General features: G+C 42.2%; 1 protein-coding gene across 5 annotated transcripts in view; it reads left to right on the forward strand.

Moving 5' to 3' along the window:
- The window catches only part of DGKI (diacylglycerol kinase iota), a 440,859-nt gene that overhangs the window by 216,241 nt on the left and 198,413 nt on the right, over window positions 1-26,205 (forward strand). For 3 of the 5 annotated variants that reach the window (XM_032304023.1, XM_032304024.1, XM_032304028.1), the window contains 6 exons: window positions 1,524-1,640; window positions 10,679-10,801; window positions 11,070-11,144; window positions 11,671-11,769; window positions 21,539-21,621; window positions 23,709-23,769. In XM_032304023.1, the coding sequence (XP_032159914.1) occupies window positions 1,524-1,640; window positions 10,679-10,801; window positions 11,070-11,144; window positions 11,671-11,769; window positions 21,539-21,621; window positions 23,709-23,769 (558 nt within the window). The remainder of the gene's footprint in view (window positions 1-1,523; window positions 1,641-10,678; window positions 10,802-11,069; window positions 11,145-11,670; window positions 11,770-21,538; window positions 21,622-23,708; window positions 23,770-26,205) is intronic. The other 2 variants (XM_032304025.1, XM_032304027.1) reach the window with 1 other exon arrangement.

Raw genomic sequence — 26,205 nt, forward strand, 5'->3', positions numbered from 1 at the left:
TCACTCCCATTTTACATGGCGCCCTTGTTCTCTTGTCATTAATTCATAGTCCAGTTGAATCACGTTGTAGGTGATTTTTCAAGAAGTAAAGATATGAAATATTTTAAGACAAATTACACTGGCGAAATATTTTAAGCCTATAGGTAATCCGTTCTAGGATATCTGATGTCCATAGGAATTTCTGCTGCAGGAAACAAAAACAAAAACTGGGTGCAAGAGCTGGATTTTGGGGGTTTAGGCTCTGACTGCACCTTATAAAAGTTAGGCACTTTGGGACATAGCTCTCAGTCTATTTAGATTGGTGATTACTCAGGTATAATTAGGTCATCTCAGAGAACTTGACCATTTTAGAAGTGCAGTGGGCATCCGTTTAGGGATTTATTTGAATTGTTGAAAGAAAATCAATTTTTGAAGAAGATATTCAGATAATATTTTCTAGTATATCATTGTTTGCAGATCACAAATAACTGGTCATAGGGGAAATCACTAACTTATTTTGCATCCACACTTAATTAGTAATTTGCTACAGGAACATGTGAGGATAGGCAGAAATGAAGACAAACCCCCCCTAGGACATAATTGGGGTAGCCGTATTTGCCAAGTTTCCTGAGACAGTTCTAATTTGTGTTTGTTGTTCCAACATAATCATTAACAGTGTTCCCTTTCATTCTTAAAATCGTTCCCATTAAGATGACAAAGTATGGTTCCATTAAGTATAATACAGTAGAAACTGATGTTAAAGTTTTTAAAAAATCACTGATTAAAGCTTTAAGGCCCACAATTATTATATAATGTGGATTTTGTTTATTGGGAAAAAACTGTTACCGCACATCGTTATTACTTTTCACACAAAAGATGATGGTCACTCAGTCCATGGGTATAGAGTTAAACCACTAATCTTGAGGTATTGTTATGATCATCAGTCTACATTTTCTTTCTTCTTTCAAAAACAGGAAGTGTTTTAGACTTACGGAGTGTAGTTAGGCTCATTGTATTTTTTAAAAGCAGCCCCAGACAAACCCAGAGAGGTAATCTCTTTGTTACCTCTTGGAATAAGAACTCTCTAGAAGAGACCTCTTGCTTCTTTCCTAAACGAGAAGGACTACCTGGAATGGGTGTACACCTATGGTTAGAAAAAGGAGAGGCAGGTGGGAGAACCTTCCTTGCCTCCCCAGCATTATCCCACATCCAGTGTGTGACTGGTGCAGGTCGAGGGCAACAAAATTATATCCGGGGTTCGGATTAATAGACCTCTCCGAGACCTCCTTATGTAAATATCCTATTGAAAGCTTATAAAGTTTGAGCTGGCCTGGACCTACGAGGCTGATTTCTTTATCAGTTTGTAAAGTGGAACGAGTTCCAAGTCTGGTCTCGCGGTTCCGGGGCTGTCTGGGTGGTGCTAAGAAGCATGCATCTTCACGTCTGCGAGGCTGGGGGGTGCCTGTGTGCGCATGCGCTCATTCCTTCTTGCTTTAGCGGTGCCCTTGGCCCAGGGTTGTTTATTGGCCTATTTTTCTCCTCAGTTTCACAATAAGGTGACCTGCTTCATGCTGCATCACATTGAGGAACCCTGCTCCCTGGGGGCTCATGCTGCTGTCATTGTCCCGCCCACCTGGATCATTAAGGTGAAGAAACCTCAGGTAACTTCTGGGCCCCTGGTGCTCCTGGGCCAGTGCGGAGAAAAAGGAACTGCTGCTTCTTGCTTTTCTTGCCCTGACTCTTTCTGGGGATCTAAAAATCTCTGCTCACTAGTCCCTACGGCCCCATGCTCAGCTTCCCCCAGTCCATTCCATTTAGCCCATCACTGTACCACAGTGGGGCTCTCTCATGGAACCAGCCTCCCTTTCCTGAAGAGATCCAAGTTCCACAGCAGGGATGGTTCCTTCCCGTTCAGGTGCTAATGGTGTTCTCCTTGGGTGTTCTCCCGAGTTCATTAAATGCTAGTGGTGGGTGCAACTAACCCTTACACAACTCTCTTCTCGTCCAGCCTGGGCATCCCCAGGGACTGAATGTGAGGGCAAACTGTACAGGCTTCATTGTTTGGTTGAGCTTGCCACCACTTCCAACCTGAACGGCAGACTGGGGGTCATGACCTTCCTAAGTACACAAGGCTCGCTCAGAGAGCAACACTCTTTTCTTAAGGCAAAGTAGAATTTATCCTCTTCATACCTAATCTCATTCTGTATTCAATTCTTGTTGTACATTCTGTCCTAGAGCGTCTCTGCGGTGTTCTGGGAAACCTTAGCGGTTTCTCAACACGGTCGTAATCTTTGAGAGCAAAATACCTACCTTCGTACCGTACATCTTAGACCACGAGCTCCAAGTCATGGGATAGCAGACTCGGAGTGCTATGGTGGGGGCAGGGGGCAGAGGGAGAATGATAGCTGTCCTGGGGATGCAGCGACCTTAGGATATCCTGCTGAATGTAATAGCTCTAAAAGATAAGGCAGTCCTACTTTATATGGTCTTCAGAATCATCATGCATTTTATTCTCACTGACTCAGTGTTATTTAAAACACTGGCAGATCAAGGACACTGTTTTGCTTTGTGTGTTTTTACATAGCATTCAGCTTCTGTTGATGAGTAACATTTAGTAATATCTTTCCTAGTTACGGTCCGCAAAAGCCTTTGGGAAATCTCTTCCAGAGGCAGGTGCACTATCTGTACATTAAAAAATGGGGAGCCTCGCTTTTTCATCTTATGTCTTCGAGTTGTTAAATGAGTGGCCCAAGGTGTTAGCAAGTGTAGTACTACGTTTGAAATTCAGGTAACGATTTCTAATTTACTGTTAATTTCAAATCTCTAACCTTTTTACTTCTCTGGTTCCTCAACCCCTAAAATTCAGTACTCTAAGAGTTTTATATTAAATATTCAGTTAAATCAACATGTTTTCATTGAAAACCCTGATGGTATTAAGAAAGCTCCTAGGCATCGTGATGTAATGCGTGATCCACTCTGAAGAACGGTGTGGTTTTCTTAAGGAGAGATCAGGGAGAGCCTCATGAAGTAGGTGAGTTATATTCTACCTCTCTAAAGATGGGTGGGATTTAGACGGATGGAGAAGACAGGAAATAGCAGGCAGGAGAATGGCATGAGCAAGGCTGCTCTGTCCAAAATTGTACTCCTGAGGCTGTGAGACTAGTTTATATTGCATGGGTGGTGGTGTATTTCTGTGATGTTCCTTTCAAAGGAACAGGTGTCAGATTGTTCAATCTTTTTTTTTTTTTTTAAGATATTATTTATTTATTTGACAGATCACAAGTAGGCAGAGAGGCAGGCAGAGAGAGAGGGGGAAGCAGACTGCCAACTGAGCAGAGAGCCCAATGTGGGGCTTGATCCCAGGAACCTGAGATCACGACCCAAGCTGAAGGCAGAGGCTTTAACTCACTGAGCCACCTGGCACCCCAGGTTGTTCACTCTTAGTTTTAAGACTAATCAGTGAGTTTTGGAGCTATGCTTCTAATCCATCTATCCTAAAGTAGTCCATCAGCCTTTCACCATTTTATCCATTGAAGATTATTACCTAAATCTATTATATTAGGGGGTTACCAGGAGGTGGTTTTTCTAGTTTTTACTCTTCTTTATTCTCCTGCTGGTAATAAGAGAACTAAAAAATAAAGCTAATACATGATAGATGCTTGAGTATTTATGTTTATTTGAAAATTTTCAGAATAATAAGTTGACATCTTAGCAACGTTATTGGTTAACTAAGGGTGGTGGTGGTGGTGGTTTTCAGAGAGTATCATTATGAATTATCAACTTCATGTGATATAGAAAATACATGATATTTCAATCCATCGACATCATTTTTAAAATATTTATATTGTTCTATCTTCGACCAGTTAGACCGCCTTCCAGAAGGCTCTTGTCTCCATTTTTCCTGAGCCATGCGAGTTTTGATGCCTTCCTTGGTGTCAGGAATCATGCCACGTCCCAGGATCGACTTACGCATTTCCTGCCCTTACCTGGAAGCAGCCATTTCTCTGAGGAGTCTTGGTTACTTCTAACGATGGATGGTATTACGGTTCACAGTCTGGAGGCTAAAGTCCAGATTTTTCTCATCATACCCTTTCTTATTGTCCTTCTGTGATTCAGAAAAGTATAATAATAGGAGTAAGAAAAACTAACACGTATTGAATGCTCACTAACACGGTGAGCATTCCCAACCAGAAAGGGAAAGGAGGAAGAGGGTCCTGCAGAACAGGGAGAGACCTGTCATAGCAGAGTTTCATCAAGAAAAATGGAAAGAAAAATAGGGCAGTCATCAATGTTGAATTCTGTAGGCATTAAAACATAACAAGGATTGAGAAGAGTCTTTGTGTTTGGCTCTGGATCATCGATGACCATCAGAACATGATTTTATATGTATTAGGGGGCGCCCGGCTAGCTCAGTCGGTAGAGCATGAGACTCTTATATGTATTAGGAAATATTTTAAGTACTTTACATTCAGTATCTCATTTTACTATTAAGTAACCTCTGAGACAGGTATCCTATTCCCACGTTGTAGCCAAGGAAAATGAGAGCTGAAGTCAAATAAATTACCCGGGGCCACATAGTTATTAAATAGTTTGAAGTGACATTAGGAATTGTGATTCTGGAAACAGAGCTCTTAATGATACATCCTTCTGCCTTCCTGTCTTACTGTTGCAAGGCTTGCTGAGTCACACATCTTTAAAATTTTTGTAGTCCTTCCTCCTATGGGTCCCCAAAGGAAGTAATTTAATCAATTAACTAAATTCCATTTGAAAGCCAGTGTATGGTGAGCGTGGGGGACAATACTGTGGTTGAGAGTTCTAGCTTATGAGCCAGACTGCCTAGATTCATAAACTTGCTCTGCTGTTTAATGACTTGTATAATCTCAAGCATTTAAACTCTTCAACTTCTCATCTGCAAAGTGTAAATAATAATTAGTACCCAATTACTGGGTTTTCATGAGGACTAATGAGCTAAACAATAAAAATAAAGCACATAAAACAGCACCTAGCTCATTATAAAACTCAGATGTTAGCTCTTGTTATTTTCCTTGTTGAGTACAGGGTATCAAATGAAGTTCTACATCAACAGATGAAAAATAACAAAAGTTATTGTTCCCTGGGCCATTTGTATTACACTGAGAGAAGAAAGGAAGAGAGGGATTCTCACAGGGAAAGAGGCAGAGTGGGGACCACAGCCTAGTATCTGGTGTGCTCTCCACTGCACCTTGAGATGCCACTGTAACTGTTGGATGTCACACAGCAGTGGGATTGTGTGTTCACTAGCATGATCCTTATCCCATGGCACGAGAGTTAATTCAGCTACTGAACTGAGGAACTGAAGAAGACATGGTGAGCATTCTCAACCAGAACGGGAAAGGAGGAAGAGGATCCTGCAGAACAAGGAGAGACCTATCGTAGCACAGAGTTTCATCATGAAAAATGGCAAGAAAATAGGGCAGTCATCACTGTTAAATTCTGTAGGCCTTAAAAAATAACAAGGATTGAGAAGGGTCTTTGTGTTTGGCTCTAGATCATTGATGACCGTCAGAACTCTAGTTTGTAGAGTGTGGGTGGCAAGTTGTTAGTGAGGGTGTGGAAGCAGTGAGATTAAAGAATTCACTGGAGACATTAAGAAATGCTAAAAAAAGAATTTGGAAATTAGATGGAGAACAGCAGAACAGTAGCAAAATGTTTTCCCTACTTGTAGAATTTATTTATTTATTTTTTCTGTGTATTTCTGAATGTGAGGACATGGCTCAAAAACAAGAAGATATTGTTAACTGAATGAAGTAGACATTTAACTCCATTCACAGAGGCCATTATATGCAGCGGGAGGTCCACAGATGAAACAGATGTTCATCTGATGTCCACAAAGAGTATCCTCCCTAGGCGAGAAAATTGATACAACTGAATCTCTGGGCCGGGAGTTTTGGATTCTGGAAAGGGAATTCAGCCACATGTAAATCCGTAATGAAAAAGAATGATCTTCAGGTATCTGGAAGGTTTGCCGTGGTTGTCAGCGTGCATCTTTTAGGACAGATATACACAGTGTGGTGAGAGGAAGCCCCGGAGGTGGGGTGAACCAGCCGTGGTCTGTGAGAGGCCAACACGGCTAAGGCCTTGAGTGGTAAGTGTGACCCAAGATGTAGCAACAGGGTAGAAACATGAGGAACTGCGTGACTTTGATTGTGGAAATCACTGCAGGCTAAACAGAAAACGCTGTGTATGCTTGGTCTTGAAGGATGCAAGGGGCCTCACTGGGAAGACAGATGAAGAAGGACAGCCCAAGCTTACAGAACATTCTGGGAACTGCTGTGAAGGTGCATCCCCAGATATGGTCAGCTTTATTTGTGACGCTTGTGTCTAAAACATGACTCTAGAGAGAAAGAAACCTACTTGAGAGCATCATGGTCGGAAAAGCAGATTGTAAAGAGGTGGAATTAAGTCATGTATTTTCTATATCAGTTAAAAGATGGCTGGTTCTGAGGAGATCATGGTTCTGGGACCAGCTGTGTGACGCTCGCGTGGTAAGGAGAATGAGGGTGGGTCCGGATGATTTGCTGGGTTACATCACCAAGTTATTTGGAGAGACCTAGAACATAAAAGATTATGGAATTTAGATGATAGTCCAGAATTAAAAGGACCAAATTTTAAGAATCAAGCACAAATCTATTCATGCATTTAAAGGCAAAGTTATATTTAATATTACAGATTTCAGTGTTTCTGCTCTGGACTGAAAATGTTAGAGGATAATATTTTGACTGTATGAACAAGTTGAAGATGTTGAAATACTAGTGCGAGCGTTTGGAGCTAAAGGAGAAAGACTCATGATATGTGAATGTTTGTGGGGTCGAGTTATAGGAGACTAGAGGTATGTGTTGTTAATAAATGACATCATTCTGCACATAATACTTTAAAACTTGCCTTTCCTACTTTAAAAAAAAATATTGGGGGAAAAGTCTGTATTAATACATCTAGATTTAACTCCCTTTAAAACTGCTATATATGTTCCATACTATAAATAGATTACAATTTATACGATTTGTTTAGCCAATTCCCTACTGGTGGAGATTTATATAGTATCTCATGGTTGACTTATAAAAAATGCTGCCATCAGCTCCTTCCTAGCCCATATGAGCTCTCTCTGTGTTAGTCCTTATTCTTTATGATTAGATAATGTGAAGATGCTCGGACCCAAGACATGTAAGAGCTAGGATCAACCATATCTCTCAAAAATTGCTCTAGCCATTTCCTTTGGTCAGTTCGAAAGGTTAGGCAATCCTTGCTGTGATTTAACCAATTATGCCTGAGAAATGGCAGAGACCCTGTCCTTATCTTTTGGAAGTAGTTGATTTCTCTGCTCACCTATCCTCAGGACAACTTTTGTCCTGGCAGGGCAGCGAGAGCAGGCAGCACAAGAACGCTCACTACTAAGAGGAAGTCCATGCCTCTTCACCGCCCGTCAGAGTGTTTTCCGGTATGCGATGAGGGAAGGCTTCATTTGGGATGACAAAGTGTGAGATATCTTCTCTTTAGAGCTGTTGTTATAACCAGTCCTTTGCGATCCCATAACTTGGGAAAAGCCTTAAATGATATTAGGAAGTAGTTAAGTTTTATTCCCAGTTGAGTGATTTACCCAATGAGCATCTTTTTTTTTTTTTTTTTTAAATAGCCCAGGAAGGGATCCTGACTACGATACAGACTTTGTTCATCGGATTATTTCCGTAAAGTAGTACTGTCCCAATACCTGGTCCAAAAAACCCAAAAGGCCTTTACCTATTCTTAGGACTTGAACACAACAGTGGGCACAGAATGTATGGGGGACAAATGCTGTTAGAGTCTGAAACGTACAAAAATCCATACGAGGGGACAACGTTGTACTGTTGGGCTGGTGTTCAACTTGCCAAGCAAACCTTCTAGATGGCAGAGTTAGCCACCCTTGATAACGGGGATATTTCTGTTGTAGAACACAGCACACGTAGTACGAATGGTTTCTTGAATGATACCGCAGCACGTCTACAAAACAGCTTCTTGGAATAATTTTTATGTTCTTGAAAAGCAGGCTATTTTAACTCTCACAACAAGACTGACCCAGGCAGGGTGAGCAATTTCTTAGATGAGCCAGACTGGCTGACTCGTCTTGTCATGGCTGAAACACAAGCCGGCTCGGCTTCCCCGTCCATCTGTTCCCCACTGGATGGCGATGCCTTTTAGAAGAAGTTCAGTGTTGAGATTGAGATACATATTTACACGTGAACAGAAGGAAGCCCTGGGAATTTGGAGGTCTTCTGTGAAATCCCATACTGCTTATCTTTTGCTGTCTGTCCATAGGGATGTAAGCTTACTCCGAGCTCACACAGAAGCTTCCAGGGACTGTAAGTCAACCTCTGTGCTTCATCTGGGCCCCCTCCTTGTTCTGTGAGATGAGGAGGACCTCACATACACTTGGCTCCATGAGGCTCGGAAGCCTTGTATTTACTCTGTGTGGAAAAGGCCATCATGTATGTCTGTTCCCTGTTAGAGCTGAGGTCCTTGCCTGCTCTGTTTTCAGACCTTGAGCCTTCTCTGGATGTGTTTTTCTAACTCTGTTTCCCAAAGATCCTTGATCAGCAGAGTCGCCTGAAGAGCTGTGATTTCTGGGATCAGACGAGGTTCGGGAATGATCTTAGCCTGATCCATTAATTAGACTTCTCTCTCAGAGCGTAGTTACTGAGTGCTGCCAGGAACCGAGGCCTGTCGTGTATTCCTGAAAGCACTTGGCTCCCTGCGTTGCTCTTGGCCATAAATGAACTAAAGCAACAGGGAAGTTAGGAGACGAGCATTCACTTCCGAAAGATCCTTTCCGAAACCAGGAAGGACTCAGTAAGTGTTGTGAGTTATAATACTGACTCATTTCAACAATGACTTGAGCACACGCTGTGGGCCGGGCATCAGTGCTTGGTGCTGGGGATATACAGCCGCGAACGAGGCGACTAACATTTATGGAAGCGCTTATCACGGGCCGAGACCAAGCTAACTGCTTCACTTACCTTTTCTCCTTTTAACTTCACAACTGCCCTGTGAGGTAGGTATTGTCACCTTCATTTTTAAGTTAAGAAACTGTTATTTCAAAAGCTCGCCTGACTTGGCCAAGGTCACAGATCCTGTAATTGGAAGACCCAGAATTAGCATCTCGTGTGTCCAGTTCCACGGCTCCGGCTCCTTATCCCATTGAAATGATGCTTCAGTGCCTTATGTATGTCTCCCCTCTTTTCCCTTTGACTTCAGAGGTTCTCAGCTCTGGCTACCCACTGGAATTGCCTGGGGAGCTTTTAAAAAGCATCTTTGCCTGGGCTTCATGCCAAACAAAGAATATTTGGGGGTCCACAGATCCATATTGTTGAAAGAACTCTGGGTGAGGCCAACATGCCGTGTTGGGTTGAAAACCACTCAGTATCATTAATTGCCATCCTAAGAGTTTCCAGCATTCTTCTTGGGACACTTGGCTGACGAAGTGTTTATGGTGCCCAGGTAGTTTTTCTTCCCTTTTAAACAAAGTAGTTAACATGTGGGAAATACTCTAATAATGCAAAAGTTTCCCCGAAGTGGAGCATGGGAACAGATTCATTTAAAGAGGAATTCAGAAACGTGGAGAACTTTTTTGTAGGAGAGCTGTGATCTACAGTGAATGGTAAGAAATAACCTGGGGTCTAGAACACCCGTGAGCTCCTGAGCTTCTGGGTCTCTCTCTTCTGGTGAGACTTGGAACCTGAAAACTCTTTTAATTGGTTGGAAGAAGAAAGCTTTGGGACAAATGATGGTTCAAGAAAGTTTCTTTCATCCTTGATGAGCACCGGCTACAGAGCAATGTATGTTTTAATGGTCCAAATGAAAGTAAACTCAGAAGTCAAATAATTTCAATCTTGCTAATTTGAATGTGTTAATATATGTACTCGAGACTAAGGTATATTTTCAATGCAGTAAGAAGAAAATACCCAGGAACCTAAAAGAACAGATATCTAAATTTCTTGAAGCTATTTGAAAATCTTTATCTGCTCAAGCAATGCATGCGTCTATGCTTATATAAGCTTTTAAGTTAAGCCTTCTGTGTTTCAGGCTTTCAACACTTTGCTAAACATCTATGATGTGATAGTAACATCTTGCCTTTGTGAAGATGGCAATCTAATTAATTATTGACTCTCTACTAATTAAGCCAATGAGTTGTGGCTGTCCCCTAAGAGAGGTTCTTCTCAAAGCATCTGTATCACAATCTCAGAGTAAATGGTCAGTTGAAGTAATCACAAAGTTGTGGTCCATAAAACTCCTGGAAAGAGAAAAATGGGGAAAGTGAATTTGGGGTCCCTGGATTCCGCAGGTTGGAGGCATGTCTATGAGAAGAACAAATCAAGGCTACTGGGGGAGAGAAGGCTTTTCAAACCAATAGGTCTTTAGAGAAAGAGAGAGTGGTGATCGTCACTCTACTAACATAAGTAATTTAAGGTGAGTTTTATCTCTGCATTTTAAAACCTAGCCCTCAGCATTGATAGGGTAGTTAGATCATCATGTTCCCCAGGGGATCAGGTTACCTTATGACTATAACTGGAAAGGTCATTACCGAAGTAAACAGAAAAAAGAAAGAAAGAAGAAGGGAAAGAAAGAAAGAAAAAAAGAGAACGAAAAGAAAAACATGAAAAATGGCCTCCTTTTTTACATTTCCACATAGGTGATCTCCATTGCAGGAGATGAACTTGAACTTGGTTGGGCGGGAGACGGACCTGGTTGGGCGGGAGACTGGAGCCCCTCAGAGAATTTGGGATTCTTCCATTTTTACTGGGAGGGTTGGCAGGTATAACTTGTGTTGTTATGTGAGTCCATGAGAGCCTCCAGGGTTCTAACTCGCTGCCTCTCCATGTGGTGGGGAGTCGGTCGCTCCCTCTGAAGCACTCGACTGGTTTCTGTCTGTGGCTTACCCATGAACAGTGGCTTGGAAGTGTCAAAGCATGAGAAGCATGCCGTGGACCAGCATGCGCTGCCCTCGTCTCCTCCATGGGTCTGCATGGCAAGCTCAGGCGCTGTCCGCCTCTGCACTCAGCGGTTGCCTTCTTTCCCTACAGAACTCGCTAAAGGCTTCGAATCGGAAGAAGAAGAGGACCAGCTTTAAAAGGAAAGCCAGTAAAAGAGGGACAGAAGTAAGTGTCTCGGGACTCCGTGCCCGTGAGCAGCTCCCTCCTCCTCACCGTAGCCTCTGTCTGATGTGATCTGGCCCAAGCTGCTTTTCCTCATAAACTTTTGGCCCCCGGTCCCTCCTTTACTACCACCCGCTGGAATTCCTTTCAATTTCTGGAAAATGTGTACATGTATAACTTCCTGTGACTTCAGGGTCCGAGGATTTGCACTCATCCGTGGAAATAGGATCCCAGGATGATGATGAAGAAATCCCATTTCTAGAATGCTCAGAGCATACAGAATAAAGAAAAAAAAAAAAAGTTCTCATTTTTGAGAACAAGGGCTTGTTCTCAAAGGCGAATTATAGCTTGAGAGCCTTTCTTTTGAACTTTATATGGACTATCTTTTTAATAGTAAGCCCTGTGAAACAAGATGTAGCTTTTTTATTGGGGGGGGGTGGAATGAAGGGTTAGTGGGGGGGGGGTACTGGTATTTTCTCCCTTTCATTGCTTTTGGGCTATGCACCCAAGTGTTGCTTTCTTCCTTTAGCAGGAAAACAAAGGTCGTCCTTTTGTGATAAAACCTATCTCTTCTCCTCTCATGAAACCATTGCTTGTGTTTGTGAACCCCAAGAGCGGAGGCAATCAGGTGAGTCATTTTTCATGAGTTTAACTTGGAAGCCTCAGTGCTTTCTTGCAAACAGTTTCCAACACCAATTCAAATAGCAGCACCTTGAACCCCAAACATTGGAAGACAACCAGTTTCTCAGGGACAGGGTTAGAGATGCAGGGCATAGCCTTACTGCAGAGTTAGGCAAAACTGGAGGTCCTATGATTTATCCCTCAGCTTCCAAGTAAGACTCTACCAGCAGCACTCCAAAAATGCTGACCTTTTCCTTACAGCTTTTCAAAAAAGATCATTCCAAAATCTCCCGGTTCATATGTTTCAGAGTTCCTTAACTCTTTGTTAGGAAGCTTTTTATGGACTTCACTTCATGGCTTCCCCTTGTAAGTTAGACCTGACTACTTTCGTCCCTATCCTCAGAGCAAAACGAGAACAATGATTCACCATCCCCAGTGATCATTCACAACAAACGCCACCAACGCTATCAAAAATATCACCTCCTAAAGATTTCATTTGGTCCATGCCCAAATCTTGTGGCATAATTAATCACGGCCTCATTTGAGGAGAAAGTAATAGCCTGAGAACACTTACGTGTAATGACATACCTGAAGTGATACCGCTCTTTAAAGGACAGAATTTGTTCTAGAATCTAGGTCTTTGTCTCCTCATACGCTTCTCTTCCTACTCTGAGGCTTCTTATTGGTACTCTTCTTTGGCTTTGATTCTTCTCTATTTTCCTGTGAGAATAAATATAAAATATTTTCTCTGTCCATTAAGTGCACATTTTTCCTTTTGAGGTGAGATTCCTTGAAGTTTCACACTTTACGATTACCAATTTGAAACTGTCTCGTTAACTCCATGTAAGGAGGGGAGTCCTATAATTAGGATTGATGCTCTTCCTCCGAAGGATGCCGGGCATTTTTCCAGAAGGATTAATTACAATAAAGCTTCTCTTCAGAGAGCTTGTGATTTGAAGAAAATACTTTTTCTCCATTTCTTTCTTTGCTTAAAAATTCTCGATAACGTTCTGGGTTAAAAATCTTTAACATTGAAGAAAACAGGGGGGAAAATGTGCCATAAGTGAAAAATCTACTTTCAGAGTCCTTTTTTTAAGTTGGTGAGTGATGATCTGCATATTGTGATGATGGCGATCCTGAGACTGTCACTGGAGGGGCTTTTCGGAAGTGGGGTTCAGTGTGCCCTGAACCAGAGTCATTCCCTAGGTCTCGACTCCGTAGAGCCTCATGAGGGGTGGAGGTATATTTGGAGACAATGGAATCAGCAACACTAATGTAATGGACTCCATTGACTTTGACCACTTGAGTATCATGTGCTAATTCCCAATATATTTTACCATGAGAGTCATTCTAGAAGATGTACTCATTAAATCATAAGCCTTTTTTCCTCAAGCACTTAGAAACTTACAGGTTTCAGGAGCAGACAGGCCATTAAGATAGAGCCCATTTTTGTTGGGATCTCCAAATAAATTAGTAATGCCAGAGCTGATCCCACCCTGTTTCCTATTTCACTAACTAGAAAACAAGAAAGCTTAAGTAAACTTTCTAAGGGCATCTTGTTAATGACACTAAAGGGGCAAATGGGAAAAATAATTCAAACAACATTAACTATATGTGAGTTCTGAATTGAGTGGATCAAACCGAGATTGTTCTGGAATTTCAGAGTAGTGACTTGGGAGTGGTAAGAAACTGTTGTCATAGAAATGTCTGAATTGACAGTGGACCTGCTTACTTATGCAGAGAGCGGGAGCTGGGGGAGCAGAGGCTCCTTTCCTTTTCACTCCCTGGCAAACTCCTATTCATCCTTTAAGGCTTGGAACCTTTTCCCGAAATGAGTCACCCTGTCCACTGTGCTCCCAGAGTCCTTGGCACAAACCTGTGTTTTGTGAATTGCAGCCCAAGTGCTCTGTGGGTGTTCTGCTAAGACAGAGGCTCCCTATCGCCTGGGGCAGCAACTTCCAACCTGTGATTTCTAGTGCGTGGGCTCTAGAATTGAACAAATAATCATATAACAAGCGATGCGGGTTTTACAGCAAGTTATCTGGACAGCGACTTTGTTACTGATCAGAGTTCAGGAAAGGGAAGCATTATTCTGGAAAAGAAGTTGAGATGTGTTTGAGATACTGGAAGTGACCGTGAGGTATGCAAATAAAAATGCCCAGGTATTAGAGACAAAAGACTTAAGGGATTTGCTCTCATTTTATGCATTTTGGCTTATGAGATTACTTCTAGAATATCTAGGATTCTCAGAAGTATGGCTAACCACAAAAAAAAAAAAAAAGAATATTGTATAACTTTCTATTTCTATGTAAAATAGAGTTTTTACTAAGCCTAGCAAAGAGCATTGCTTCTGAGCACAGTGCAAAATGCTGAGAAAATTTTAAATGCATCCGGATACCTTTGTACAATGGCAATCATTCAAACTGATCTCCATCTACGGTCTTACGAAGGGACCGCTTGATTCCCAGTTGTAGTGAGTAGGGAAGGGCCGTGGTCATAGATGATCTAATTCCTCTCTTAGGGCCCACCTTTTCCTGTGCTGTGGCAGTCCTGTGCCCTTATCATTGCAGATGAGGGGAGATTCTGGGTGATGGGGAGACAGAGGACTGTGAAAGTTTCTCCCTCTTTGGCTCCCTTGAATCTTGTTTCCTCCATAATGTTGCCCCTCCCCCCAACCACTGAAACTTTGTTGGGATAAAGGATCAAAGGATGGCCCTGAAAACAGGGCAAGTGAACCCCAGGAAGGGCCTGAGATTCTGCTTTTCTAGAAAAACCACACTGATTAGCGAGGGCTGATTAGAAACACTTCCCTGCTGTTGTTGTTCAAACCTGTGTTTTGCCTTTTAATGCCTGATTTATTTTGCTTATCTCTTTGTAGATAGAAAGCACTCCCTCTTTTTTTTTTTTTTAGGACTTACTTATCACAGATTTTTTTTTTAATTTCTTTTCAGCATAACAGAATTCATTGTTTATGCACTACACCCAGTGCTCCATGCAGTACGTGCCCTCCTTAATACCCACCACCTGGCTCCCCCAACCTCCCACCCCCCACCCCGTCAAAACCCTCAGATTGTTTTTCAGACAAAAGCACTCCCTCTTTAAAGCGGAGGCTTCCAACTTTTACTTAAACTTGCTTGGGCGTCTCTTAAGTAACTAACTAGACTCTGTCGCCATCTTCTGGCAAGAAAAATAACTACAGCTTTTCAGAAATGCAGTGTTTTGTGTGTGTGCAGAAATTTTCCTATACATTGAGACGAACACATTTGGGACTGCCTCAATGTCCTTTGTAAACAATAATTTGTTTTAAACAGTTATTTCACAGTAATTGTCTCTGTTTTTCCATCACTTAAGGTGGAGGAGATAGTGGGAGTTCTGAAAGTTTTAGAGGTTGGCGGCGCTGGTGCTGGGGGAACAGGACCTGGAACCAGGGACTACAAGGTCAACTTTGAGTTCCTTTTCCTGTGGAAAAGATGTAATACCTGGGAGATAAAGTTTCTACCCGCACAGTACCCTCCTCTGTGTTTGAAAACCTGAGGACTCGAAAAATAGCCCCCCTCCCTTAGGTTACTTAACTTTCATTCTAACTTCAGAACTTAGTGTTTTTCATGATTTCCCTGACTCATTAGCATCTTTCTCCCTGAGTCTTATGTCCACGCTCCTCACATTTTTCGATGTTTCCCACTTTCCCACGATCTCTCCTGGAGGCTCCCGCTCAGGACTTCTTTTCCAGGGACTTAGGTTATATGTTCCGGGTTAAGCAGGTGTTCTGCCCGCTAGAGTGATTCTGCCTTGTCAGTCCTGACACCTGGGGGTCCGGACTCTGGCTTCTCACACTGTTCAACGTGAAATCCCCGGGAGGAGGGGCGGCATGAGTTGCATTCGACTTCCAGGGGCCTTATCAGTAGGTGGCAAGAGGAAGGGGGTATCTATTTGTGGGTGCGCTGAGAGCTCACGCTGAGTCCAGCCCCATCACATGACTGGACCTGTGTACTGTCACCCCAGGACCACCCCTCCTTGGTCAGCGACAAGTCACCCAAGGTGGGAGAGGGAGACAAAAATCAGTAACTTCAAATGTTTGAGTCCCCAGACATTTTTTTTTTTTTTAAAGATTTTACTTATTTATTTGACAGACAGAGATCACAAGTAGGCAGAGAGGCAGGTGGAGAGAGAGGAGGAAGCAGGCTCCCCGCTGAGCAGAGAACCCGATGCAGGGCTCGATCCCAGGACCCTGGAATCATGACCTGAGCTGAAGGCAGAGGCTTTAACCCACTGAGCCACCCAGGCGCCCCAAGACTTTCTAAATACTTGAGCAAACAACCTCAGTGATATTGTGTGATGTACAAGCTGGGGATAAATCAAGAATCATGATGTTTGGGTATAATTTTAGGCTCCTAATGCTTAGAACAGGCTAGGAAGAGGGCAGAAGGGTAGTCAGCAGATGGTCACACATGTCGAAGTCCATGCCCAAGATCTTCTTGTCAAGCCAGCCTCAGCAGATGGAAGTAAATCAACAAGACAATAAATCTTTTCCCCAGTTATAATACTGATGGAAGTGTGGGGGCAGCTGTCTTACTCCACTCAGGCTGCTCTAACCGAATACTGGATACTAGATGGTTTAATAACAGGAATTTATTCCTTACAGTTCTGGGGGCTGGGAAGCCCACCATCAAGGCACCAGCACATATGGGAACTTCCTGGTTCCCGGAGCGCCGCCCTCTCCCTGTGTCCTCTTGCTGTGCCTCTTGTCCTCTTCACATGCCAGAAGCGATGAGGGAGCTCTTCGGGGTCCCTTTTATAAGGGCACTAATCCCATTCATGAGGGCTCCACTTCCGCCCAGGGCAGCATCTCCTTTGATAGGACGAGAGCCCGCCTGGCTGTCTAGCTCCTTAGTTTCTAGCCGGACTGGGACATGACAATGTCAGTCTGGCTCCCTTGATTACAACACTCCAATGACTCTCATTCCCTGGAAAACAGAGCCCAAGCTCCTTAGCCATTTAACTGACAACTCCCCCAGTTTTGTCTCCCACCAACTCCCGCAGTTTTGTGTCCCACCGCTCCTGCCTCAGCGCAGAAGGTCACGTCCCCACGGCTCTTCGTGTGCCTCCCTCTTACTCTTCTCCACGTGTAAAGACATGGTTAGCTTTACGCGTCTTTCAGGAAGTAGTTCAGACGTCATCTACAGGATGCCTGCATCTAATCCCCAGAGGGGCACTCAGAGTACCTCCTCTGGCCTCCTACTTCTCGGTAGGCATCTCTGCCGAACGGTGACCCGTCTTCAGCTGATGCATTTATTTTGGATTTGGCTCTTTCTGAGCTTCCTGAGTGTACACGTGGGCACACAGTAGGAGCCTAACATGTTTTTTAAGAAAATTAAGCATTCCTTTGGGGTTATTTGAACCCAGTTTGAAATAATTCTTTCTTTATCTCTTCCTCCCACTAGCTTTTATCATTCTTGGGACTTTCCTAGCAGCTTTTGCCGCGATCTGGCGAATCCCTCTGGGACATAAACCAAGGCTTGCTCAGTAACCCACCAGCATGTTTCAGGCTATGGAAGAGTTACAAGGCTTCAATGGAGACTGATAAGCTAGTGACGCAAATTCATTCTTAATTGACTCTCCATACCCCCCAAGCCATTATCGTATTTTCTTTAATGAATAATGCTAGAACTTCCTTTGTTTAATAATAGAGAGTAGAATCTTCCCTGTTTTGTCCATTTCTCTCTCTTCCCACCCAGTACTGTGTCTGGCACTTAGTAGGTGAATTGATGAATCCTGTTTACTTGCCTCTAGAACAATCTGCCTGTCTTCTGGGAAGTTGTTTTCTCTTCTCCCAGCCTGTTCCCCAACCCCTGGAGCCAGAAAGTTTCGACCTAGAAGTCCTAGCCTCAGCAATCAGACAACAAAAAGAAATTAAAGGCATCCAAATCGGCAAAGAAGAAGTCCAACTATCAATCTTTGCAGATGATATGATACTATATGTGGAAAACCCAAAAGACTCCACTCCAAAATGGCTAGAACTCATACAGGAATTCAGTAAAGTGTCAGGATATAAAATCAATGCACAGAAATCAGTTGCATTTCTTCACACCAACAACAAGTCAGAAGAAAGAGAAATTAAGGAGCCAATCCCATTTATAATTGCACCCGAAACCATAAGGACCTATTCGTCACTCCACAGGAATACCCAATCTCACAATATCTTAACAAACTCTATAGTCAGTGAGGTGATGTAGCTACAGCCATGTGTATAAGAACCCCCCAGAGTGTGTGAGAATTGACACGCAACCTGTTTTTTCCATTTAGAGAAAAGCAGAATACTGTTGGAGAAAATCTGAAGCTTTTTTCAAGAATAAAACAAAATAAACAAACCAAAAACGCCAAGTAACCTAAACTTGAGGTTGACAAAGGCCCAAGGCTGAAAGTTCTAGCCCATGGACCCTGCGCCTCCTTTCCTGCTCACTAGCCAGAGGACCTTAACAGGAAAGCAATGGAAGACGTTGTGCTCAGCGTTCTTCAGACATTGTGTCTTTCTTTCCTCCTAAATCCTGATGAACTCTAAGCCAGTTTCATGTCCTTTATCTTTGTAATCCCAGGATTTAACATCTTGGTTTGCTCTTTGCATGCCCATAGAGGGAGTGAAAGCAAAGACCAAAGGCAGGTGTATGAAAGAAAGGAGGCAGGGAGGGAGAAAGAGCAGGAAGAGACAAACCAGCACAATAGCTTCCAAAAAAAAAAAAAAAAATGCAGCTTTTGGATTTGGCATGTGGCCAGTGACAGATACGAGCATGTTTGGGACTCGTTAGTGAACGGCACTTCTGTAAATGTCTTAGTCAGCTTAATCCTGTCAGTGAGAAAGAAATGACTCGTTTCCTGGTGAGTTAGCATTTCTCAAGCCCTTCGATTCTATGAAATGAATTACCTAAGCCCTAAAGGAGCTTATCCTAGAGGTCGCAGCAGAGCTGAGGAACAGTCTTTCTTCAGTGAATCAGACCTTATTTTTCTCCAGGCGACATGGTGGATTTAAAACAATGCAGTACTTTTCAGATCCTTGCCAGTTTTGCTATTGCGTATGTTTTAGAAAGACTACTTTTAAAAGAAATAATTCTATCACACTCACACCTGAATGTGACCTCTGATGGGGTTGTCGTGTGTGGTTTGACACGTTATCCCTGCACAGCTCTGAGGGCGTTTTTAAAACAGTCTGCGCTGTCAGTGGGGCCTCTCGGAAATGGTACGGTGCAAAACATGCTAGCCTGAATTCCCCTTCCTCCAAAGGATAAATGTAGACCATTAGATGTTACCATGAATACACACTTCAGCAAAACCAAAATGGTGTGGTCATTCCAACCTTTTAGAGAAATTTTAGTTTAAGAAAAACCGCCTCTCAATGACTTTTACTTAATTTTTTTTTTTAAGAAGGAAGGTTTTATTTTTTTTTTTAAGATTTTATTTATTTATTTGACAGAGATCATAAGTAGGCAGAGAGGCAGGCAGAGAGGTGGGGGGAAGCAGGCTCCCTGCCGAGCAGAGATCCCAATGCTGGGCTTGATCCCAGGACCCTGGGATCATGACCTGAGCCAAAGGCAGAGGCTTTCACCCACTGAGCCACCCAGGCACCCCTTTTACTTTATTTTGGAAAGGGACGCATTACCTAGTATTGCAGGTGTTGTAGAAGCTGGAATTGAGATGAGTCCAGAAGTGGGCTGGTGGCCAGAAGTGGAAAGGAGTAATTAACATTAACCATTCCTATTCCTCTAGGGATTTAAAGCTGAAAGACTGATTTTCGAGCAAATCAGTGGGAAATTTTTTTTTTTTTTTTGAACTGGTCACTAAAATGACTCTGGTCTACCAGTTAGGCGTCAGAGATTACTCGAGATAATCCCCAACTGACTTAATAGCAAGGCTCGGTATAGGAAGAGAGAGAATGACCCAGCATTTAGTTAGTATTATGTGTCCAGCTCTGTGTCTGAATTTTATAGGAAGCAAAATATGTCATGTGGTAAAATTGAAGGATTAGTTGTAATAATTAAGGATAGAATGTTATTCCTAAATTTATAGCAAGCACATGATAAAGCAGAACTTTTAAATTATAGGTTTGGTTGAAATGTGGAACAAAAGACCTGCATTGGCCCCTGTAACAACCAGCCTAACAATGTGGTAATTACAAGCTACACTTCAGCCCGCACAACCTCAAGTGTAATTTACTGAATAGATTAACAAGAAGCAACAAAGAAAGGGACTAACCTTCACAAAGGCCTATTTTGTGCCACATACTGGGTTAGATCCATAACTATTACTGATTCATTTAATTCTCATTATCCCCCTGGAAAGCAGATTTTGCCCTCCTATTTAATATGCTAGATTTCTGCAGGCTTTTAAGTGCTCACGATCACCTCATGAGAACACCCAAGTTATTACTGACTCAAATACCTTGCTCTCTCTGCTGTCCCAGAATGACTCTCGGATACAGCATAGTAGGTGTACAGACTTGGGAATATTTTAAGGGAGAGCACTCAGGATAGTGAATAAAGGAACTGTAATTATAAGCGACATGCACTGCCCAGCTGATCAGATGTTATTTGCTGCGGCTGATAATGACCTACAATGGGGCACCCTACGCAGTCTTAAAGCTCTTTTGATGCCGCTTAATGAAACGATCCTTCTTCATTTCTTCTCTGCTCAGTTCACTGTTAAGAAATGATCTCCAGAACTGCCTTGTGTTTTCCGTGACGATCAGTTCTACAAATGCCAATTATAAATCACTTAAAACATTCCAAAAATGTTCATGTGAGAACTGTTTGACTTAGAGACATGGAAATTGAAACGAAGTCAAAGTAACTCAAAATAAGCTGTAACTAAGAAAGTCCCATGTGTCTATCCTAAATAATGAGGAGCCTGTAAGCCTTCAGCTTCAGGGGGCGCATGGGTGGCTCAGTGGGTTGAGCCTCTGCCTTCCGCTCGGGTCATGGTCTCAGGATCCTGGGATCGAGCCCCACGTCGGGCTCTCTGCTCAGCGGGGAGCCTGTTTCCTCCTCTCTCTCTGCCTGCCTCTGCCTACTTGTGATCTCTGTCAAATAAATAAACAAAATCTTAAAAACAAAAAAGAGAAAGAAAGACTGACTTCAGTTAAGAGAAGTTATTTCAGTAAAATCATACTTAGCTCATACTGTCTATATTCATATTATGCAAAAATCAAAGTAGTCTTCACAATGAAGTAAAAATTCATGTTAAATGACATGGACTGACTAATAAATTGCCTATATGGGTTTTGATGTCAAGTGATGGGAAAACCAGTAGTTACTATTCAGTAAGCACTTAACTGCATGCCACACACTGTGACCACTGTGCTCCTCAAAACATGACTGCATTTAATCCTTGCGACAAGTCTGTGAAAGAGGTATTCCTATCTCCACATTAAAGAGAAGGAAGTTGGGCTCCCTGAAATTGGACAACTTGGCCAGCGTTAATGCAGTTGGACAAAAGCCCCATCTGGACATTCTACCTGCGTATCAATGGCCAAAGCCCGTGATTTTAACTACTACTTCATGCTGTTTATAATTAGGTGATATTTTACTTATGTCTTTTTTTTATGAATATTTAATGTATTATTTGTTTCAGGGGCACAGGTCTGTGAATCATCAGTCTTACACTATTCATAGCACTCAGCTGATATTTTAGAGAAGAACATTTTTTTAAAAAAATTTTTAAATGAGCAGCAAATATTTGGAAATCTCTTCCTATTGTCTTAAAAAAAAATTTTTTTTTTTTTCTGACAGGGAACCAAAGTCCTGCAGATGTTCATGTGGTACCTGAATCCACGGCAGGTGTTCGATCTTTCTCAGGAGGGGCCCAAAGATGCGTAAGTCTGGAAACAGCCCACCATGGTCCGTACCGGTTTGGGCAAGCGAGAAGGGCTTCTGCTGTGAAGTCAGGCTTTCTTATTAGATTACCTTGTGAAATATTTGCTGACCATCCCTCATTGACTTTCTCAACTGTGGTCACCTCCCTTAAGCCTTCGTCTGATGTAAGAGCTTAAGTATCCCTTAAGTATCCCTACTCTTCTTTGGGCTAATTCCCTTCCAGACCAGCTACACAGTTGTTATCTCAGGACATCCTTCTAGTGTGCTTGTGTCTCACGGGCAAGCAACTATCGATTATCTACAAGTGTGCACTGAGGAAGGATCTGTCATTTTTCTGCTTACTCATGCTCAGCTTGGGGAGGTGCATCAGTGAGACTGTAAGTGGATCTTTAGAGAGTGGCCATATTTATTTATGAATATGTTCATATATTTAAATGAGAGGTGGTGTGTGTGCACCTGTGTCCACTGGAGACAGATTGATTGATTATGCCTATGGATTCCGCCCCAGGACAGGAAGACTTTTTTTTTTTTTTTTAAAGATTTTATTTATTTATTTGACAGACAGAGATCACAAGTAGGCAGAGAGGCAGGCAGAGAGAGAGAGAGGGAAGCAGGCTTCCTGCGGAGCAGAGAGCCCGATGCAGGGCTCGATCCCAGGACCCTGAGATCATGACCCGAGCCGAAGGCAGCAGCCCAAACCACTGAGCCACCCAGGCGCCCCTAGGAAGACTTTTTAATTCCTGCTCGATCCCTTTTTCTGAACTTCTCAGAAGGTTCATTCTGTTAGGAGTATTGAAAATCAAGTTTAGACCTAGGTGACATGTATCCTGTTTCTTCCCTTTGGTGGCGGCAGTGCTGTAGATGGTGGGAAAGAGCTGGGCTGTTTCTGCTACTGTCCATCCCCATTTTAAAACCCATGTATTGAGGTAGTTTGAATGTCATCAGATAAACATTAGAGCTTAAGGGATACTAATTATTTTTAAATAAATAACAATACCAGAGGCAAAGTAACCAGTTCAGATAATTTCTAGAGAAATAATATTCCTGTATTAAATGGACAAATCATATATTTGAAACATTCAGGAGAACATTAAATATAAAAATTAATTTCTGCCGTCATTCTTTTAATCTATGAACTTTTTCACCACTAGAGTTCGCTATAAAACTTCTATATTGTTTTCTGTATTTGGATGGACTAAGGCAAAGCTGCTACCCTGGCTTTTGTCCTTTTGGATGCTTTTCTTAAAATCTTATCACTTTGGCTAGACTTTAGGCAGAGCCTTCATAGGTCATTCCTAAAGAATGTGGCCGGATAGGACATGTTTCCAGAAAGAAAAAAAAAACAAAACTGGATTTTGAAGATGGTGTATTTTAGAACAGAGGCATTGACAGCTTCACTTAAGGAAATGTTCTAGCAGGGGTGCTATAATTGTGTTTTCTCAAGAGCCAACATGAAAAATGATCTAATTTTAAACAAATTTTAAATGAAGAAAAACCAGTCAGTCTTCCCTCTTTGGGCTGAAGCGTATAAATTTGGCTTGAGAGTTGGTGAGTGAGTGGCGAGGGGGCTAGAATTGCAGGTGTGGCGGTAATGCTGCGGGCTTTCTCCCGCCATCCTGTCTCTCGGAAGAGGTTTACTGGGATTAACAGTGGAAAGTATAAGTTTGAAAAGCAAATCCAGGAAAAGCTGACAAAAAATAAGGAGGAGACACATAATGACTCCTGACTACGGATTAAGGAGGATTTTCTTTGAGAAAGGAGGAAGGGGTATGATGGGAAAAGAAAAGGAAGTCGAAACTAATTAGGGAAATCATATGAGTGGATACATTAGTCGGGATTATGAGAGATAAAACTCTGGGACATCCTGACATCCCATTCCAGCGTCGGCCATTTAAAAATGATTTTTGCTACCAACCGCTGCAACCGCTGATCCCTTTGTTGGGATCCATGCCCATAGTGATATTATTACCCTCGGAATTATGCCTTTTCTCCAGGGATGTCCCCTCATCCTCTTTTGCCCTGTGGTTTCTCTGCAATGGCCAGTGATGAGCTCTTTTGTTTACTTCATGTTCTTTTTCCTCTACAGGCTTGAGTTGTATAGGAAAGTACCAAATCTGCGAATTCTGGCCTGTGGTGGGGATGGAACGGTAGGTCCTCAAAATAGAATCAAGCTCTCTCACTTCTTTCTTCTTTCTTTTGTTTCCTTGTGACAGTTCTCTTTATTCTTTCCTACCACACCTCTTTCCAGGTCCCTAAGACCTAGGTCTCTGTCATGGGAATCATGGCCCATAAATCATGGTTATTGTCTCATGGATTCATACTTGGTCTTCCTAAATTGTGTCTTATTCTCTCAGCTCTGTTGTATCCTTTCCTGTTCTACAAGGTAAGGATGTGGCCAGATCATTACAATGAAGGTTATAGATGACTGAATTCTTCACTTAAAAAAACTACTTAATTTCTTTGTGTTTTTTTTGTTTTGTTTTGTTTTGTTTTTAATTTCTTTGGTTCTTAATCATCGGTCACAGTCATTAAGGAGAAGTACGTGGACAAAATTATTGCATTTGTTCTTTTTTTTTTTCTTAAAGAATTTTATTTATTTATTTGACAGAGATCACAAGTGGGCAAGAGAGGCCCCAGAGAGAGAGAGAGGGGGAAGCAGGTTCCCCGCTGAGCAGAGAGCCCGACATGGGGCTCAATCCCAGGACCCTGGGACAATGACCTGAGCCGAAGGCAGAGGCTTTAACCCACTGAGCCACCCAGGAGCCCCTGCATTTGTTCTTTTATGAGTAGAGATAAAACTTAGAATACTGACATTGGTTTGCCTTAAAGATAATCTCCTTTGTATTCATTTTTGAAGAAAAAGTGGAATTGGGCTGAAGTTTAATATTATGGGTTCATTTTCCTCTATTTGTCTTACTTGGTTCTCCATTTGCCCTCCACTTATGCCGGCATATCAGCAAAAGGAAAGAACTGAGAACCACAACGTTTAGACTCTGCTGCCCACTATCTTTTTCTTCTGTATTTGGAGTTTGCTCTCATAGGATCTAGAATTTTATTATGAACTATCTTTGGCTTTTCTCTAATCTCCCTAATTAGAATGTTATAGTCTCAAAGGTAGCAACAAAATCTTTGCACTCTCTCTCACAGCACTTAACGCCACGTTGGATACACATTATATACCAAAAAATACAACTGGCAAAAAACAGAACAGTGTTTCTACAGGTCCCTTAAGCTACTCTCTGAAGATGAGAACGTTTTTTTAGTTGGAAAAATAGTGTTTACTGTTTGTCAAGATTCACAATACACGTTATTAGCTTATAAAAGTCATTATAAAATCTTACAGCTGAGAAGCCGAACCCGGTTCACTATTTAACCCATTGTCTTCCAAAACTTTTAGACCATGGAACTTTTTCTGCCACAATACCAATTAAAGTTCTATCAGTTGTAGGTTGTCGGGTGATACACTAAAGGATAGGCAGATTTCGAATTTTCCCAACTTTTTTTAGTAGAATTATATCCAAAAAAATCCTCTGGGGATATATATGTATATCCATATATATATATATATATGGATATATGTATATGGTGTGGGTGTGTGTCTATATATATGTATATATTTGTATGTATATGTAATTATATTAAATATGTATTAGTATATTGCATTTAACATACATACCCATACACAGAGTGTTCTTAGCTCAGCTGTCCCCAGATTCATTGTCTTAAAATATAAACTTATTTAAGTGACCCTTTACTACAGTTCTTTTCCTTATTTTAGAATCTCCTTATCTTTCTATACGACTTCAGTATTTGCTCCCATCTTGTCTCCTCTAAATCTCGATGACAGCAGCAGAGAAGTTGAGGCTATGCCTGCTGTCCTGAGTTCAGAGTTCTTACCTTTCTCCGCCGAAGTGACCATGACCTCAAACCCACATCCATTTCCCATTCCTTCTCTAGAGCTTGGGCCCCACCAATGATCGAGTGCCACCCCTTGCACATTCCGCGCCCCCTGCCGGAGCCTCCTGGCGGGTCGCGCTCCATCTCCTTTTCTCTTCCTTTCCTCTGCTCAACGGGTATGTGTAGGACACACGTTCTAGGTTATGTGCGTTTGAGGCATTCTGTGCAACTAGAGACGTGTTTGAAAACCTGGAGCTTTAAAGCCTAAAGGACCAAAGAGAGCCGAGTCTGGATACTTGCGACACAGCTGCAATTAGGGAGTCCGGGCCAGAGTTCCAAAGGAGAATGAAAAGATGGAAGTAGAAAGGACCACTCCTAGGCTATTCTGTCAAGAAAAAAAACCAAAAACAAAATACAGAGGAGTTTCAGGAAAGAGGCCGTGGTTATATCCTGAAGGAGAGACTGGAGAATTATCATCGATTTTGGAACCTAGGAGGTAACTAGTGGTTTTCAAGAAAACCATCTCAATAGCGTGTCTGGGACAAAACCCAGAATGACAAGCAAGTGAGACTTGGTAGATTGTTAATGAATCCTAAAGACCAGACCCAATTACAGTGTTGGATATCTGTGAGTAGGCCCTGGTGCCATTAATAACACCTTTTTGACATGAAGACTCCCTCGTTCTC

This window comes from Mustela erminea, chromosome 11 (assembly GCF_009829155.1).
Source record: "Mustela erminea isolate mMusErm1 chromosome 11, mMusErm1.Pri, whole genome shotgun sequence".
In the NCBI taxonomy this organism is placed as follows: domain Eukaryota; kingdom Metazoa; phylum Chordata; class Mammalia; order Carnivora; family Mustelidae; genus Mustela; species Mustela erminea.